This window comes from Lipotes vexillifer, unplaced genomic scaffold, assembly GCF_000442215.2.
Source record: "Lipotes vexillifer unplaced genomic scaffold, Lipotes_vexillifer_v1.1 scaffold1287, whole genome shotgun sequence".
Classification (NCBI taxonomy): Eukaryota; Metazoa; Chordata; class Mammalia; order Artiodactyla; family Lipotidae; genus Lipotes; species Lipotes vexillifer.
In genome coordinates, this window is record NW_006775239.1 from 340,113 (window position 1) to 356,628 (window position 16,516).

A 16,516-nucleotide genomic window follows, 5' to 3' on the forward strand; every position below is an offset into this window, starting at 1 on the left:
GGCTATTAATACATTTTCTCAGGAGGGTTATAAGAATAGGGGGGAGGAGCCGTGGTGTGCTGTGGGGAGGGAGAGAGCGGGGCTGGGAGCGTGGGGGAAGGATGGGAATGGGGGGGGTCACGTCTTGATGATTGTTATGCAAACGACCTGACGAAGAATGTGGGAGCTTTCAGCGTCTGCGGTGGGGTAGTGAGGGAGGCTGTTTATTTATTTGACCATCTTTTTCCTCGTGCTGCTTGTTGGAATGACTTTCTTTATTTTAGTTGTAACAGTTGGAGGATAATGCAAAGGAAGACGCTGCCTGAGAATTCACCGTCTGTGGAAATGCGCCCCAGAGAGGAATAAAGCAGTCCTCACCTTGCTCTCGCCACCCGGACCCACTTTCCCCTCCCGCCTCGGCCCCCACCCCGGCACCACCATCACCCCCTTTCCTCCCCCCCACCTTCCCCCCTTTCCCACCCAGGTGTCGGACCAGACGGTCCCCACTTCCACCCTGCACCCCTTCTTCCCGCCCTGTACCATGAACACCAATGTCTGCGTGGAGCCCGGGCCGAGCCCGGAGACCCCGGGCTTGCCCAAGGAAAGCCACCTGCCCGAGGGAGCCCTGAACAGCCTTGTGGATTACAACTCGGAGATGGAGCGCTACCGCTCCTTTGCCACCTCCTTCTACAAGACCAACGGGGGCGCCTTCCCGCAGGCGGCCAAGATCGCGCGCATCACCACCCCCATCTTCCCCAGCAGCGCCGCCGCCGCCGCGGCCGCCGCGCGCATCGGCATGTCCCCCTGGAACTGCGACAACGCGGCCACCGCCGCCGCCGCCACCGCCATGCTCTGGGGCAGTGGCGGGGGCGGCGGGGGCGGGGGCGCCGGCGCGGAGCCCATCTCGGCGCCCTCGCAGCTCCTCCCGGCCGGAGCCGGCCCTGCCCGGCAGCGGCGGCGGCGGCGGCGGCAGGACCAGCATGCACCACCGAAACGACTCCCAGAGGCTGGGGAAAGCTGGCTGCCCGCCAGAGCCGTCGTTGCAAATGGCAAATACTAATTTCCTCTCCACCTTATCCCCCGAACACTGCAGACCTTTGGCGGGGGAATGCATGAACAAGCTCAAATGCGGCGCTGCTGAAGCAGAGATAATGAATCTCCCCGAGCGCGTGGGGACTTTTTCCGCTATCCCGGCTTTAGGGGGCATCTCATTACCTCCAGGGGTCATCGTCATGACAGCCCTTCACTCCCCCGCAGCAGCCTCAGCAGCCGTCACAGACAGTGCGTTTCAAATTGCCAATCTGGCAGACTGCCCGCAGAATCATTCCTCCTCCTCTTCGTCCTCCTCGGGGGGAGCTGGCGGAGCCAACCCGGCCAAGAAGAAGAGGAAAAGGTGTGGGGTCTGCGTGCCCTGCAAGAGGCTCATCAACTGTGGCGTCTGCAGCAGTTGCAGGAACCGCAAAACGGGACACCAGATCTGCAAATTTAGAAAATGTGAAGAGCTAAAGAAAAAACCTGGCACTTCGCTAGAGGTCAGAGGAGATGATTTCTTGTTTCCCAGTCTCCCCCCCTCCCTCCTCACTCCCCTGTCCTCTCCCCTTCAGGGCTTCGTGTCTGGCTTCAAGATGCAGTACCCCTTTCCTGAAGCTTCATTCAGGTTGTAAGATACAGTTGTAGGTGGTTTGCGGAGGTCATGGCCTCTCCGCCACCCTCCCCAGCTGCACTTCGCCTGGAACCGCCCTCCATATGGGGAGGGCGCCCCTCCTTTTTAGCTCCGGGAGGAAAACTAATGTAATTGGTTTGAAAAATCAGAAGTTTCACATTCAATATGGTCAGAAATTTCCCTTGGTGGTTCAAAATGACCCCTCCCCCCTTATTATTATTTTTAAAAGCATCTCTGCCCAAAGGGTGGGACACATCACATTCTATATACTTTTATTGGGCGAGACTTATTAGTGGCCCAGTTGTAACAATGAGGACACAGTTTGTGGCACACAAGCCTACATTCCCATTAACACACACACACACACACACACACACACAGAGTAATCATTGAAACGGAAATACATTAATTCAAAAGGGGATTTTCTACCCTCTTCTAGGATAATTTTTCTCCTTACCATGACAAAATGTTTGTTTCCTCATTTTATTTTCTGCATACTTGGTATTTTTCCGGAAAGTGGATATAGTATAGAAAGCTGAACACCATTTGCAGTTTTTAAGGAGAGATGACTTAGAATAGATACAATTTGTAGCAGGTGATGGTAATTTTACTTAAGAATGTCTTACATAGCTTAGAAACGAATGATTCCTAAAACTCAGTTACAAAAAATATAAATTTGGGTTTCTGCATTTAGCAGATTAATCATTTTGTAGTCACAAAATTGTTCTATACACCAAGCACTGTTTTGTTGGACACCCCTATTTGGTCAATAATAGTTTCTTTTTCCTATATGCCCTTAAAACAGACAACGTACAGATTATCACTAAATTACTTGTTAAATTAGGCTTTTAATTATGTTAAATACAAAGATTGATGTGTTTGGTGGAAATTTCATATGGTGACCTGATCAAAACAAAAGGGGAAAAAATGGAAAATCAGAGGTAAATGGGTTTGGTGGTATATTTAGTAAAGAAATATGGACAGGTAGTCATATTTAGCCTCTTGATATAATTTACAGAGTAGATGGCTAAGTTCATATATAGGTGGTGGATTTAGCATTAGGGAATATTCAATGGGCTGGATTGTAGGCTGAGAGTGGTTCTCACAAGTTATCATCAGAGGGAAATCTGCACATTCTTTTAAGAAATTGTGAACGTGGCTTAAAGGAGTTTTCTCCAAGAAGGACTGGTCTTTAAAAGGAGAAGGGAAAAGAGTTAAAGATCTTGGCATGTTTGAACACAAGTAAGATACAGTTTTTTGTCTTGTTTTGTTTTATTAATATAAGTCAAAGCAAATAGCACTTTGGAATTCCCTCAAAATCAATTTATATTGATATTATTATTGATTATGATCAATTCCATCAATATATTGCATTGATTCCTCTTTATAAAAGAACCTATTTCTGCTGAAAGTTTGACTTTACTCCAGGGTGGTTTATTACATTTCCTTTGGCAACTCTGCTTAAGCAAAGATAATAGCAATTATAAAGGCATAGGTCCATGTGTTTTCTTAGGTGGCAAAAATTAGCTTTTAGCTTTGAATGATCTTCTCTGGATTAATATAACTTCTCTAGGTCTCTAAGGCTCATGGGCAATTAAGATTCAGTTCATACTAAAGCCTCCTGTTATTGCCCAGTTAATAGCACTACATAGCTTTTTTTTTTTTTCCTCTCAAACTATACTATCTAGGATTATAAAATCTAGAATTATAGATTTGGTGTTGCTAAGTGGTCTTCATCTTTTGCTAGACTCATGCACTGCCTGCATCCCAATTTAGGGTATGTAGTAGATAGGACCACTGAATAATTCTCATTTATTTAGTAAGTAACCTCTCTGAATGAGTACCAAGAGGTTTTCTGCACAAGTTTCTATGCTGATTTATTAGTCTAAACAAATTTCATAAGTTTCCTTTTTTCTTCCTTTTGATAGTTTTCCCACAAACTTACCATGATCCTTAAGTTTCTTAGGCTTTTTGATCACAAAATTCCATAGTATTACTTTTTCTTCTCTTTTAAAATTCTGTTGATCTTCAGAAACTGGGGTGTGGATGGGAAGGGAAACACATTTCTCTCTTTGTAGAGCTCTCTGAAGATGTTCTCCTAGCTATACACCCCCTCCTACCAGAGAATTGTTCTTGGTTCAAAGCTAAGATTATTAATGGAATGCAATTTGGCAGAAAGAAAGAAAAAGTTTTGTTTTTTTAAAAATTTTAATTGGCTAACATTCTATCTAGGTCATTTTAAAGCGGCAAAGGCAGCATGATTGCCTTAAGCACATGTGTAACCACACAGTTATGGTTGTAGGAAACCAGCTGGATGCATGTCAGAGTGACAGGGTTTACATGACTGAACCAAAGCTGGAGCAGTGGTTGTGGGATGGTGAAAAGTAGCCCTGCTGACCTGCTTCCCTCTCTAATTTGGTTTCTGTAACTTATCATCATCTGTGGAGATGTTTTAGATGCCAGGTAGACTCCCTGGCTAAGGATAGTGATTTGGGGATTCATTATGGATATTACCTGTGGATTTCAGGTGTAAGTTCAGTAGCTAATATTTGTTGACTTTAAATTATGGACACCAATTAATATCTGGATTATAGTCATCACTACTATTCTTATTTATCACTTCAAGCCCCACGTGCTCTTCTTTCCCTTTGACTTATTCTCATGCCAAATACTGGAGGCGTAATCAGATTCTCAGGGTAAGTAAACTGAAATTAAGACAGATTCACATAGATGTGTTGGGATTCTTGCCCACATTTTTTAAAGCCTCCCCTCTGGCATTCCTTTTAAAACTGCTTTTCTTATTTCCATGTTCTCCTGCTTAGCCTCATGTTAAGAGCATCTTAATTCCTTAAAAATATATTAATAAAATCACCCCTTTATAGTATTCCGTATGATAACAATGCACATAAAACAAACTTAGTTTTCCTATGATACTGTGCACTGTATAGTTGCATATAAGACTATTCATTTAGTCAATTACTCTACTAAAAAAATTATCACTGATTATTCAAAGCAGTCATTACAAATTCTGTATGCCCCTGTGCAACAAAACTTATCTTAAAAACTTGTATCCTCAATGATCAATATTAAGTTCCCAGATATTTTAAGAAATGTGATTACATAGTATGATAATACATTATATGACGGACCTTTGTCTCACACAAAGGTAATCTCATACAAAGGGAATCCTGTAGTTTTTATATTCACAGCAGTTACATTTCTGATACTAAGATCTAACTTTTTTTAAATCTCCCAACCTGATATGACTCAAGGGAGAAAATTGTCCCGTGGGTAACTCCAGCCTCGTAGTCCCTGAACATTGTTCAGGTGACATGATTGATCTCTGTGGGACAGCATTAGAGACCACACAGATCTGGTTTCTCTCCCATTAACTGATTTATGGAATTACATTAGTAAGCAGTGCCTCAGGAGACTTCCCTGCCCCCCGCTCTTGGCTCTCTGCTGAGCGTACACACCGCTGCCACCCAGGCTTTCTGTGAGCTGGAGGCAGGAGTTGGAAGAACATTAGAGTGAAGAGACTGAGAAACTGGAAAGTCAGGAAAAAGGATAATCTCATCTTCTTTCTTTGCTTTTCTCTCTTTTAAAAATTTATCTGCTGAATGAACAGGCCCCAAATAATTTTCCGCAAGTTAGGTTGAGGTCCTAAGAGGTCTCGTGGAAAGCATCCAGATACTGCCCCACGCTTGGTAACTGGATTTTGAAGAGTGTTCTAAGGGAGGAGGGACACATTTCCTATATACGACGTTAAGTTCTAAGAGCTTCAGCCACACAAATGGCAATTGTAAAATTCTGGACAGAGCATTGTCTGCGATTTTTGCAGGAAGGTGGCACCTGCTTCCCCACCTTTTCATTTGTAGACCACACATAAAATAGGTGTGTCACTCAAACTCAGACTCTGTATGGTTAAATAACAAAACCAGTCAACAATTGAACATGTCATATAAGATTTGGAAGTTTGTGACAAAAAAACCCTACAGGTAAAATACAAATGTTTCGTATCTTAAATTGCAACATACAACAGTTTGTCATTTTATATCATAGTTCAGAAATGGGTTTTCAGTTTTCAGTTTCAAGAATCAAAAACATCCCAGTATAAAAATATACATTTTTGTTTTAATCAAAAGGAAAGAGGAAACTTTTCAAGAAATTCAAACCAAATGATAGTAGATTAACACTAGAATGTAATATAGAAATAACATAGGGAAAAGAGTCTGAATTTCATAAATGCTAAGGAAAAAAGCTCAGAAAAGTTCAGCTTTGACTAAAGGCAGAAAATAGATTTGTTGCCAAGACATCAAAGTGTAATGCAAGTCCAGTGAGATTCTTTCCATCACTAGATTTAATACGTTAGTCAAAGTTGTTTTTAAAAGAACCACACATTGGGCTTCCCTGGTGGCGCAGTGCTTGAGAGTCCGCCTGCCGATGCAGGAGACGCGGGTTCGTGCCCCGTTTCGGGAAGATCCCACGTGCCGCGGAGCGGCTGGGCCCGTGAGCCATGGCCGCTGAGCCTGCGCGTCCGGAGCCTGTGCTCCGCAAATGGGAGAGGCCACAACAGTGAGAGGCCCGCATAACGCAAGGAAAAAAAAAAAAAAAAAAAAAAAGAACCACACATTTTAAAATAATTCCTAAATGAAAATCATACCCCTTCTCATCCAAACATCATGCAAATTCTAACCAATCTTTTGGATGGCAATTAGGAATAGTAGAATAAAAGCAGTTAAAAGCATTTGTAAATTATCCTATAAGAATGTTTGTTTGAAGTTCAGCCATGATTAAACAAAAAAATAAACATTCAAAAAGCCAATAACAACAACAAACTTTAGACTTTAATCATATATAAGTATTTGGATATTTTAAGTGAGAATGGAAAGTATATCTAGTGATGAAGGAAAGAAAAGTTACTTGATTTTTAAACTTTTTAATGAATTGATTACTGAAGCATTGCTGCATATTTTGGTTAGTTTTAGTCAACTGTTCTCCTGGGTGAATAGTTAAGAATTTTGCACAGTGCAGACTTACAGATTGACAAATACAGGACAATTTAGTAAAATAGTCTGTAAGACTAAAAACTGAAAGGTGTGTAAAAAGACATGGGCATTTCATCCATATTTGTTCTAGAGTACAAGGTTGGAGACTGAAGATCTATGTCAGGGTGATCCTGGAGACACTGGTAGAATATTCCCTCTGGATATAAACATAAACCAAAAAACTACTGGAGTGTTCCCCAGGAACAGGTTGAAGCGTATCTTAAAAAAAAAAAACTCATCTGAAGCAGCTGGTGCTCTTAGAACTTACTGTTCAATCTCAATTGGTCAGATTGAATATGTAGTTTACTTTTACCAGAAAACAATTCACTTTTTAATTTTGCTTTGGAAAAATGTAACAAAATGCCCTACTATCCAATAAGTTTCACAAGCCTGGATATGCTTCAGTCTCTTACATTTATTTTTATTCATATTTTACAAATATTAAAAATGAGCTCATTCATCATATAAAAATATCTACTTAAATTAGTAGGTTAAATTCAAGATTTATTGAAAGGTCCATGTAAATATGCAAGTTGGAGAAAGGACTACTGCTCTTTCAGTATTCCTCTTTATTTTATTTTTTATTTTTTTATTTTTTTGCGGTACGCGGGCCTCTCACCGTTGTGGCCTCTCCCGCTGCGGAGCACAGGCTCCGGACGCGCAGGCTCAGCGGCCATGGCTCACGGGCCCAGCCGCTGCGCAGCATGTGGGATCTTCCCGGACTGGGGCACGAACCCGTGTCCCCTGCATCGGCAGGCGGACTCTCAACCACTGCGCCACCAGGGAAGTCCTTCCTCTTATTTTTGGATTCCTTTTTTTAAAGCAAAAATGAGCCCAAAATAATGGTAAAATCTTTCACCTTTATAAGTGTGATTTTTCAGTCACCAATTAGAACGTCAGATGATCTTGGCTGGGAAAGTAGAGCACTCTAGATAATATCATTTTTTTTTTTTTTTAAACAAAAACCTGTTTTCAAGTACTTTCTTTGGTGGGATCAGTGTAAATTTTGAGGATTTTGTGCATGCATAATTGTATTCCTTCATTTGTGCTACAATGCTTCTGCTCATTCTTAACATACTTTTTCATCTAGCATTTATGCTATTATCCTTAGTAGTTTCAAAATATTGAGGGAGGGACACACAGGTAGTTTCATCCTTCAGTCATATCTTGTTCCATCACATGCAAACACCTGTCCTGAAATTGAATTATTCTGCAGGGTAATCGAAAAGCCTCCCTCTATTCAGCATCACATGTTTTCTGTTGTTTATTGAGTTATGTTGCAGCGTACTTCAGATGCGACAGACATTTAATAATGTTGAAGACTTAGCTCTGCAGGGGCTAAAAGGATCCCAGCAGGCTTGTTAACTTCTACTCTAAAACATTATGAGAAATATTTTTTTCTCTGTGAAACTTCAAGGCTCTCTCTTAATTTATTTCAAGAGCATAAGAATCCATAGCCAGGTATGAGAGCGAACCTGTGAAATTTTTTTGTTTTTCTATTTATTTGATCTTTAACCTATCAATTTCACGTTACATTTCTTAGTCAGAAGACAGTGGCAAAGCAAACAACTGCTTTTCCAAAGAACTAATAGCTAAAGATGCATTTCTTTGGCTGATATAAAACCACATATAAATTATATTTAGAAAAAATAAACTACTAGTTTCTTGGCTTTTCACTTATTTTATAATTAAAAATAATATTTGGGCCCTTGTGGCTACATTTAGGTGATAGATTGTGGGAAGAGCCACTAGTTTCAAGTAACTTACCAGTTGAACAATATTAGCTACATCAGCATTACTTCTCTGAACTTTATTTCCTCAACTGTGAAATGGACATAGTAATACCAACCTTCACTACAACTTTTAATATTGTGTGTAGGTTCATGTTCTTTGTATACTGAAAGATGCTATACGATTTCTGGTTCCTAATTTAAAGTCATCAATAAAAAGTAGAGGAGAAGACAATTACATTTACAGATAATTCAGTATACCAACAAGTTACTTATAGTTATCAGAAATTAAAGCCCATGTAGACTATTTTGTGGCTTTGAGTTTTCTGAATATTTGTTTTAATCATCCAGTTCACCAAAGATCTGGCATGATTTCACCCGGAAAGAGGTAAACCTGATAAACAAATCCTCCTTCCTCACCAAAGGCACACCACTACCATAAATTTCGGTATCTTTTAATAGATTTTGTGTGTGTGTGTATGTGTGTGTGTGTGTGTGTGTGTGTGTGTGTGTGTGTGTGTGTTTCAACTCAATACCTTTGTTTGGCTACTATTTCCTTTTTTTGGACAGACACAGGAGTTGTTCTAAATGTGCATTTGTGAGTTTGAGAAAATCATTGTAAGAAATGGTTAAATGCTTGTCACAGATTCTGGTTGGAGAACATATTTACAAACACTGGAAAATTGTAGAGTTACTCTTGTTTTCGAAGATGGTGTGTGTGTGTTCTCAATACCTGTTTGGCTACTATTTCCTTTTTTTGGACAGACACAGGAGTTGTTCTAAATGTGCATTTGTGAGTTTGAGAAAATCATTGTAAGAAATGGTTAAATGCTTGTCACAGATTCTGGTTGGAGAACATATTTACAAACACTGGAAAATTGTAGAGTTACTCTTGTTTTCGAAGATGGTGTGTGTGTGTTTGTGTGTGTGAGTGAGTGTGTAGGAAGTTAAACAGGTAGATACACATTTTGAGGTTAAAAAGTGAAGTGACTATGCAGGGCTTTTTCTTTTTTCTTTTTAATAAGAAGAGAGTATTTATGAAATGAAGAAAGTTATGAGCAATAATAGAAAGTGCTGTTGGTTTTCTGGGAGAAAATAGTGATAAGCCCTAAAAGATTTGGAACACTAACCAAGAAAGCTTTAAAAACGAAGGAGAAAGAGATATTCAAGCCAGGGTGCAATTAAGTTCTGTCAGGACAGGGTATGGAAGTCTGCTTTGCTGACTATAACTGCTGAAGCAGTTATAGAAGTTTTGCAGAGAATGGAAACAATAAAGGGGGGAGATAATGTTTTTCATGCTTGACTCAATACATTTGGTTAGGGAGTCAGAGCTGAGTCTAAAGTTCAGTGGAGTGGCCGCTGAATTAGAGACAAGGAAAAACAGATAGTGTTTTAGCTGATGTTATTATGTTTACTTATGCCTTTGAAACATTTGGTAGAATAACTCCCGAGTGTAACTGAATACTTCCAAGATGGGTGGAAGATGGGATTCCATTTGGGTGTCATATTCATCTAAATTCATATTTCAGAGGATGTTCTGGAGCAAGTGAAGAAAAGTGTCAAACTATGGGGGAAGCTGTGGTGAAAGTGCTGCTTCTTGCTCAAGGACTTAAAAAAAAAACCTCTGGATGATTGATAGTATCAAAAGGATAGAGATCAAATAGGATGAGAGAAGAAAGGGATAAATGTTTATAGAGCAGGAAGAGTCATGGGCATTTCTGTGTATTTCAGCAAATCTGGCAAATTCTGGAAGAGATGTATTTTCTTTAAAACTTTACAGAGTGAAAAGAGATGAAATAAATTTTTAAAAGAATAATAGACTATATAGATTTAATTGGAAATGATGATTATGAGTGATGGTGAATCAGTGGCAGAAAAATAACTGTGCTGGCAAAGACCTCTCTATGGGAAATGTTCTTGTTTATAGGTTAAATGAGATCAGGGATGGTTTTAATGGAGTCGAAAATAAGGAAAAGAGATAAAATTCTCAGTTGTATGTAGATGAATGCGAAGTGAGATGTGGCATCTTCTCAGAAACACTCAGTGTGCTCTAATTGCAGTCATGAAAAACAAAATAGAGAACACTAGCCTTTAAAATGCCAAAGGATATACATATTGGTTCTTCTATGTAAGGCTGCTATCCATAGAGTTAAATGATTTATGAAGTGGAGTGGTTTTGGATTTTCCTCATGTGATGCTTTTCACATGTACATGTTATTTGTATGGCGTGTGAAGCTGTGTTTTGCAAACTGCAGGTGACAACACATTAGTGGTCCATGAAAACCAATATGTTGGCTTATCGCCAGGATTTTTAGAATGTAGGATAGAATGGAATGGAGCAGAAAATATATGAGTGTATCACATGTAGTAAGAGTACATATTGTTAAACTTTTGTTTCAGTTATGTATGTACACATAAATGTATGTGTATGCATGTACTAGGCTGCTATGTAGAATGTATTTCCAACTGTTGGTTGCAGTCAAAAAAGCTTGAAAAACACTAGTTTAGTGACAGCCACAACACTATTGAACAAATCTGTAGTGAGGAAAGAAATTATATTTGTAAATGGAACAATGTTACCAAGATAAAAAGTAAAATGCAAACATGTTTCTATAAGAAGTGTGTCTTTACTTCTCCTAGGCAGGTCTGCACCTATGAGGTACATTCATGAATTCATGGTATACGCTAAACACATGGTAAACCCTCGATAAATTCAATTCAATTCAACATATCTTTAGGTAGGAACTGTTATTTTCTAAGGTTTGTAGTAAGTGCTGTGGATACACACACACACACACACACACACACACACATCTTCGCTTAAGGAACTCAAACTTTTCTTTATTCCTAACTGCCTTTTTAAAGTACCTATGTCATTCCTTAATTCTACATCTTAATCTTTCATCCAAGATAATTAGCTCCCTACTTACATTCTTAATTCTCAGCCCCAAAAATGGATGCATTTCAAATGATATAATTGTAATTTTAGAAAACTCTGAAAGCAATCTCACACCTATTTAAAAGCCTTGGGATTCCTTAATTCATCCTTGGCCTAGTTGTTCCCAGGTCTAGATAAGAAACACATACTGCTATCTGTGATTTCTACTTGGCTACCTCATGTGGTTATGTTGTGTAGTATTTTTTCTATTAGTACTCCAGAATTTTTCAAGGAATAAGAAAAGAAAAAGGAATTCTTGCCTTGAACATACTGAGAATCTACAGTATGACTTGTTATTTCAAGCATATTTTACAGAGTACTGGAAACCCTTGTATGACCTGAATAAGAGAAAGAGCTATATTGAAAGAAAGAAATAAAGGAAGGAAGAAAAGAAGAAAGGGAGGGAGGGAGACAGGGAAGACAGGCAGACTGTAGTGTTATAGATTAAAGAGAAATGAGAAAGGAGAACGTTGGCAGAAAGGATTGTCATGTTCAAGGTCATCTTTTTGAGTCCGGTTTAAATAAGAAATTAGTAGAAATGGTTAACGCCTCAAATTTTATTTGAAAGATGCCATGAGTCTGGGTTTAGATTCACTAGAACCACTCAGCATTTTTTCTTTTCATTTACCATAGTGGATAAAATAGTTTCATGTAAACTAACTAGATTTTTTTTCCTCCTAATTTCTCTTTAAGAGTAATTTGCTCAAGTCTGTAATTAGAAACATAGAAATGCCAAGATGGGAAAACTGATGCTAAAAATTGATGATGGTGTTTAGGGAGATAGAGGCCATCAGCATCTATAAACAACTAACTGTTCAAAAATACCAGTGTAATTTTTAAGGGGTTATACAGAGAATTTCCTGGAAAATACAGAATTGCACATATAGAAAAGACTCCAGAAAAATGATGAAAAGAATATTAATCACTGCAGTTTATAAATCCTGTGCCTGAAAAAAGTTAGGCTTATTAATTTACTCTACTTGTTAACTATGCGATTGTGACTCTGCATGAAGATGGAGTACATGATACACATAGAAAAAGATGTAGTACATGGAAATTCCCTGAGGAGAAATTTGACTCTTAAATTAAGGACTTGCTCTAGAACAAGGTACGGTGATACCATGTTAGTGTAGACTGCTTCAGAGTGTATCTCCCTCTTAATGAGGGAGATTAACCAAAATACATTTCTGAAGAGCCAAGTAACATGTAATAATTTGATTCAATTAAAATTGTTGGCTGTATACCTTTTAATTTTATTACTGAAACAGAAAATTAAGGGAAGAAACCAAGAAGTCAGCATAACTGTGAATTTAAACATTCAGTGTAATGGCAATTGCGGTTATTAAAAAGGTTTTTTTTAAAAGAAATACTCCAAGCAACATGTGATTCTCAGAAGTATAGTTTTAATCAAGTACATTATTTTGCTGATAATATCTAATGACTGTGAAACGTTTGGAATTTTCTCTAAATTCCTCCAAGCAATTAATGGACATAAAACATGCTTTGGTTTCTAGGCTGGGTCTATCTCAGCAGTTGGCTTTTTGTCATAGAAGATTCTGAACCAAATGAAGTTTAGTGACTACATTCAAAATATTATAGAACTTAGCCCAAGAAGAATTTTCTATTAAACTTATTTTCACTTTTTATGTAATATAGAAAAAAATGAATATTTCTCAAATTCCCACATCTCTAATTATCAAAAAGAAGCACCATAATTTCAATTTCTTATAGAGATTAGGTGTAACTATTGTATTTTATTTGAATAGAAGTTAGAGGCTGTCCAAATCATGGCTTTGATGGTTTTAAAAATCACCTCAAGTTTTTTAACTGACCTCCCATTTCCTCACATTTTATGTGAATATTTCTTCTCTTCAATAAAAGGTGACAGTTCACTGTCTGCTTTAAAAAAATAACCAAAATTTTAAAAAATTGTCCAACAACTTGGTCATGAAAATAATGCTGGTGGTGTTTTCAATAGCTAATTAGCAATGATCTCACCTAAAGGTATTGTTGTAGTCAACAGGAATCAGTAGAGTGACTTTGAGGGGAGATAGAATTATTTAACTTGTGTCTGCCATATATATATATATATATATGTATATATATATATATATATATATATGAATTCATACACTCATATATATGTATGTCTATTCAGATTCATTATCGTATAACCATATATTTTTTTCATAAAGATTTAAACATATTGGCATATATAAATAAAATTAACTCTAAATATTTTAATCATTCTTGACAGTATTGATTTTATTAACCTGATTTTTGCTTTTTTAATATCAATTTTACTTTTAATTTCCTTTCACACTTCCTTTTATACATAGGTTAAAAATAATATATAAAAAAGCATCTTTTAAATTTATGGATCGTTGAAAATTTTTCCTCTTTCTGCTTATCCTGGTACCATTCCTATTATAGTTTATTTTTATAAATCCAAGAATATTTTAATCACTAAACTACCCATGTGTAACACAATAAATTTGCTTATTGTTGGAAGGATGTGGTTTGAAGTGTTTTTACCAAAAGCAATTGAAATATAATCCTATATAGCATTAATCAAGACACTTGCCTAAATCAAGTAGTTACATTAGATAATGGGGCCAAAAGTGGGTGCCTGTTTTGGCCACTTCTGGGCCAGTGGGAATCTTGGTGTCAAACTGTTACTTCTCTTCCTACCAACCCACTCCTTCCCCATATACACACACACCCACCTTTGGACAGTTGTTTTCCTTACTGGCTCTGCCACCATATTGACTTGATTTAGCACCTTTCCAACATAGTATATAATCTCATGTTTCCATTTACAAAAGTTAGCTAAGTTTAAAGTCATGCCATCACAGTGGTGATGGGGAGGGTGGTGGTGTTCTCCTAGGAGGGGGGAAGGGGAAGAGCCCTCGTATTTGCAAGGCAGAAGAAGTAGCAGGAGCAATAGCCCACAGGGAATCAACCCTAATGAAAAAGCCGTCTCTAGTTCCACCATTAATCAGAGAAATCCTGGCCCCAAATGTCAGTTTGGAAACCAGAAAAGTGGAATGCTCCTTATAGTCATATTTAAGACCTCCAAAAATGTGGGTCATAAAAGTTATGCAGTTACTTATTTGGTGCTTTCTCCCTTTTAAAGAGGAGTCTAATATTCGCATTCGTGGTATTTGATAGGTGTTCTTAGTTTACATCTGGATTGTGGCCAAAATAAGGTGTGAGCATACCACAGACTCGTACAGTTATATGATGAATGAATCTGAATTATGAGAAAAATTAATCTGGTAGACAGCACATATATGATACATGTAAATTACAACAGGACAGAAGGAGAAAGTAAGTTAGGTGTACTTTGAAAAGGGGAGACAGTGTATACTTATATTAATCCATATATTTTAAAATATTAGAATTGTTAAAATATAAAGTTATTTTTTATTATAATAACAGTAAATTATTGGGCTGTGAGCTTATCATTTATCATAAATTAATTGTTCTCTCAAACTTACTGAACTATGCTATACCTGTGCTTGCTAATAATTCTACTATAGTTATTGGATTATGGTTTTTAAAATATACTATTTGTAAATAGGATATAGAAAAATATTTTTGACTAAAACATCTTGGGGAGTCTCTAACATTTACTAGGTATAATTTTAGACCATAACTACTGATCATCCAAATTTGTAATAATGTGCATGTGTGTGTGTCTTCACATTCACAATATTGTACAGTATATATAATACAATTTTCCATTTCTCCAATTAGGTTTTGAAATTTTGTTGGTACAAAAATTAAGAACCTATATAACTTGATATTTTAGCATTTTTTGTGAATCAAATCAGAAAAAAAGTAGTTTTTTTTAACCATGAGGAATCCTTTTCCTTTTGTTCAGCCACAATACCCCAAAGTTTGAAAGTTTCATATGAAGCCAAATCAAAATATAATCAAATGTCTAAAGGCAAACAATGATTCCTGCTATTCTTTTTTTGTCACATTTATTCATGTACTTCCTGTTGCAGAATTTCAGTGATTCATTAAGGTTTTCAAGTTCTAGTGCAAAGAGGTAAATCAAATGCGGTGAGGGGTTCCAATTTCACGGACTTAGATGCTCAGAAGTCTAAGAAACTTATAGTGGAGCTTCTCACAGTGAAAACAAAAGTTTTTATTTGAAATATATGTATTTCAAAAGAGTTTATAAGAAGCTGTGTTGGCTAACTACAATTCGAAATTGCTTTGCTTTTGGTTGGAAAAAGCATACTTCCCATAATTATATGGGGATCGGAATATGATTGGGTGTTTATGTTTCTTTAATTAATAATAAATGGGGAAACAGGAAATTGTTTTTTGCTTAATCTAAGAATAATGGTACCCCAAAATACCGACTTCAGCTTGGGAAGTATTGTATTAGAGCCATCCTGTTTCACAGTAGAATTCTGAAGGCCCATGTGAACCACTGAGACTTTTGGATTCGAAACTACATGAATAAATATTGGAAAGATATAGTTAACTTTAGTTACAGAATTTGCTAATGTCTTAATTATTATCTCAATTTATAACTTTTATGCATTCTGAAGTAAATTTCAGCATCGAGTTGTCTTTTATTTGCTCTTTAAAAACTCATGTCTAGCTTTATTAAAAATGATTCATTTTGTTTGGTGTCCTGAATACTGCAACATTTTACATATTGTATCTAGCTAGACGTGAACAGCCAATCCCATATAAATTCATATGTAGGAAAGTATAGATACCCAATTTCAGTTTTTAGGAGATGAGTTTTTATTAGGCTTGACATATTTTAAACAAGAGTATGTAGGTGCATGCCCAACCCAAAGATACCACAGTTCACATGACTGCCTACCAAGCACCAAAAGAGAAAGTTATGCTCAAATTCTTAAGGTAGCAGATTTGGGGATGTTTACTGATTTTAGGTCATTTAATTATTTCTTCACTGCTGATTTAATGAAAATCAAGCTGCAATGCATTTCTGCCAGAGACATATTGATAATTTTTGTATTCATTTTTTTAAAGAAGTAAATGTAAAACGTACTTAGGTTTGGATTATATAATTATTTTATTCAATAATTTGCCTTTTAAAGTTATTTAGGAGGAAAACAGAAGGCATTCCTTTAAACTTGAAGGTCATTCTGGGTCTGGCTCGTGTAGG

General features: G+C 37.4%; 1 protein-coding gene across 1 annotated transcript in view; it reads left to right on the forward strand.

Moving 5' to 3' along the window:
* The first annotated feature begins 520 nt into the window (after positions 1–520).
* LOC103087054 (CXXC-type zinc finger protein 4-like) overlaps positions 521–16,516 on the forward strand; it is a 19,543-nt gene continuing 3,547 nt past the window's right edge. Inside the window, 2 exon segments of the mRNA XM_082930869.1 lie at positions 521–924; positions 926–1,511. Coding sequence (XP_082786995.1) covers positions 521–924; positions 926–1,511 — 990 coding nt within the window.